Raw genomic sequence first — 3,719 nt, 5'->3', positions numbered from 1 at the left:
CCAAATGTTTGTATGGAAAGTAGTAGCATCTATATGGAATGCATAAAACCGCACCTTTAGTGGGATGTTTCAGCAAATTGTATTAAATTGTATGTGATAGGTCAGTCACCTTTTCCCATTACAACATTTCTTGTAATTTTTAACTTTTGATCTTCTTGATGAACTTCCACATTTTTCACTGAATCTTGAAAAGAAACTTTTCATAAATGAATTTTCGAGGATCCCATTAAAAGATAGAATCAGACCTGATTGGAAACCTTGCTCTGAATATCAAATGATATGAACCCGCGGGAATGGAATCCCTTGAACCCACAATCAATTTGAAATCTCTCCAAGAAAGTCAAAATCAAGTCAATGGATGGAGAATTTAGACCAGATGAGAACTCGTTTCAAGAACCTAGATTATATTAAAATCTAGACACGTTGAAGAACCCGTCTCAAGAACTCAGATTACAAAGGAGGAACGCCATAAATTGATGCAACAAAGAGTATTTATACTAAAACCTAATTAAAACCCTAACTAAAATAAATCTCCATCTTCCAAAAATGCCCCTGGATGAACAGTGCATCGGCTACAGTACGACGTTACAGTAACTCGGCTATAGTAAAACCCTACTTTAGTTCAATAAAATAATAATTTTCCAAACATGCCATTGCATAGGCCCCCTTAAGTGCTTCCCATAATTATTCCAATTATTCTAAACTAATAAAATAAGTCATTTAAATGAATTAAACAAGTTGTAAGAATTCAAGTGTCTAAAGCCTTCAAGTCATGTTGTTGCCCTCTTCCGTAGCTTATCAAATGAATCAAAACTGAATTTTCATCCTTTAAGCCCATCTTGAATGTTGGGCTCTTCCTAGACTCGTTCCAAGTAGATTGTATACTATTTGATCTTCTTGGCTCTTGATCTTGTGATTGACCCATCTGGAACTTGCAAAAGATTTTTAAGACTAGACCCACCTTGGTTCCCATCAATAAGTAAATCATTGCATTCAATTTTGTAGTTGCATCCTCAGTATGCTGTAACGAACCCGCATCATAAGTAATCATCTGATAACAGATATTCAACAAACTTGAATATCTGTTAGCATCTGCTTATTGATCCCCTGCGTCATAGCTGCTATGGATTAACGTGTACCTCCGTTTGATGTCCTTCCTCCATCGATCTAAAATGCATGTTTTTGGCATAGACTTAATCCCGTTACATTTGAATACTACCAAAATATGCCTACACAATATACCCCTCATCTGAAACAACCCACATGAACACTTTGCAGCTGTATCTTCCTCACTAAAGTCCACATAGTGTGTAACCAGTTTAGTGAACTCTTCCACTAGAACTTCATCCTCTACATGATAGGTCTTTAATGTACCATCATACTTAAGTAACTTTGGATCCATGTCAATAATGCCGGTAATTTGTTGTTGAACTTCCTTGAATTTAGCATTCGTGTATAGATCTTGAAATCTCTTTTCAGTTGGAGATCTAGATATACAGGGGATTGAGACACTAAATGAGTGGAAGTCTGCGGCAGTTTCATTTTCAATTTTCTTTTTCAATGCGTTGTCAAACTGGTCGACAAATTCTTTCAAATTTGTCTTAGCATGAACGTAACCATAAAAAAATACATTCATGCTCTCGCTCCGCTATGTAATACTCATTCCAGCCCAAAATACGTCCCTCGTGAATGCCGGTACCCAATGCTCACGCTCATCATATAAACTTTGTAGCCAGACATTTTCATGCAAGTTGTACGTAGTGATTAGCTACTCCCAACATTTTTCAAACTCTTCAACACTTTGGATGTTATACACACATTTCATCAAAGCAGTTTTCATGCCACTTTTGTGCAAACTATGGGAGCCAAGCTTTTTGGGGACTTTCTTCAATATATGCCACAAACAAAATCGATGTCGGGTTTTGGGAATACAATGGTAATCGCATTTTTCATCGCTCTGTACTGATCTGTAATTATGGCTCTCAGAGCTATACAGTCCATACATTTCAACAATGTTTGGAATAACCACACAAATGTCTCGGTATTCTCATTGCATATTAGTCATTCTCCGAACAAAATTGATTGGTCGTGGTGGTTTACACCAACAAATGGTACGAAGGGCATACCGTATCTGTTGGTCAAATATGTGGTGTTAAATGTAACAACATCACCGAAATACTGATATACTGCCCTACTACGGGGTCTGCCTAGAAGACATTCTTCAACCTCCCGTCATCATCTAAATTCATCAATGCAAAGAACCCGAGATTTTTGTACTGCATCCTTAAAAAATAATCTCGAAGCGCTCCAGCGCCACCTTTTCCAAGTTGCAGATGTCTTACCTTGTTCATATAATTACGACAATCTTTTTCCAAAAATGGGAGGTTCTCGAATCCATCCGCACCAATGACAAGACTGCCAAAACTCTTATTCATTCGAATTTCGGCCAGGTCATTTGTATCTAGAACTCTTTTTACGGTCTCGCTAACTTCTCTGTTACAACGAAAGAAGTGGGATTTCTGTGGACTGAGGTTGTGATTATGGATATTATAACATGTTGTCAACCACACTTTTTCCTCAACTTTTATGGCATTAATCTTTGCCTTACATTCCGTCTTTCCTGTCGGACATGGTTTGGCGACTTTCATCGTTCTATTCCGAGCTTTCCCATCGCGGGCACATACTAGGGTGACATATCTAATAGTCCCATCATTGGCTTTTTCACTCATTTTTTTCATCACCCCAAACCCGCATTTCTTACCATATTACTTATAATATGTCAATAACTCTTAAAAAGAATTAAATTCCATCCCCGACTTTGGCTTTTCAATCGTATCACCACCATCCATTTGGACGCACTCAGGTATCCCGACACTGCCATTGGTATCCTTTGAATTTGGTGTATCCTCTTTACTCTCCTCATCAAGTCTAGAGGATGTATCAAGTTTTTCAGTTTCCTTACAATGGGGTGGATCCTCTGTACGAACGCTCGTTGCGGAGCTGGTTGTGATGAGAGGAATGGGAGGTCCCATCCCATATTGAAATTTGTAAACAACATTCTGCATAAATTACAAAAATTAACTCAATTAAAATTTTTGAAAAAACATATTTATTAAAAAAAATACTAACAAAGTTGCATCACCACCTGAATATTGATTGGATATTGATTGCCATCTGGACATGGCATAAAGGCCGGTGACCATACATGTATTGGTCCATGCCAGACATGCATATAATTTGAAAGGTTTGGAACAATTGTTGGAATGTCCTAACATAAAAAATAATAATGAGAGTCGCAACCACGAAACATCAACTCAACACATTCCAACAAATCTTTAAAATAATATCACATACCGCGCTTTAAGGAATTGAGCTACTTAGTGTTAGCCCAATTGAGTGGTCTTCTTCTTTTTCCATGCTAACAATCCCAAGGAAAACTATACCTCCTGCAAGAACAAGAAGAAAATCACCAAATTAAGTTGATCATCCATGTGAAAAGAAAGGTTACAGGCATCAATGTAAATGATCCAAACAAGTTGACAAAATAATTACATTAACAATTAGCATGTGCAATGAATTAAATTTATTAGCAAAAGAAATTGATTTGTTTAAAAACAACTGAAGAATGGACTCTTTCATTTGAAAATTTCTTAATAATTTAACAATGAAATGGTTTTATTTGAATAACCTAGTCTCTAAATCCCAAAATCAGCTCACTA

The 3,719-nt window shown here is 36.8% G+C and overlaps 1 protein-coding gene across 1 annotated transcript; it reads right to left on the bottom strand.

Annotated features, from left to right (window-relative positions):
* Positions 1 to 2,207: 2,207 nt before the first annotated feature.
* Positions 2,208 to 2,729, bottom strand: LOC109002606 (protein FAR1-RELATED SEQUENCE 4-like). The gene has a single exon (XM_018980434.1). It carries the CDS (start codon positions 2,727 to 2,729, stop codon positions 2,208 to 2,210), a length of 522 nt encoding a protein of 173 aa, XP_018835979.1.
* Between the last annotated feature and the right edge of the window lie 990 nt (positions 2,730 to 3,719).

The sequence above is a fragment of the Juglans regia genome, chromosome 5, assembly GCF_001411555.2.
Source record: "Juglans regia cultivar Chandler chromosome 5, Walnut 2.0, whole genome shotgun sequence".
Lineage (NCBI taxonomy): Eukaryota > Viridiplantae > Streptophyta > Magnoliopsida > Fagales > Juglandaceae > Juglans > Juglans regia.
The sequence above is the reverse complement of the archived record's forward strand: the minus strand, read 5'-3'. Positions and strand labels throughout refer to the sequence as shown.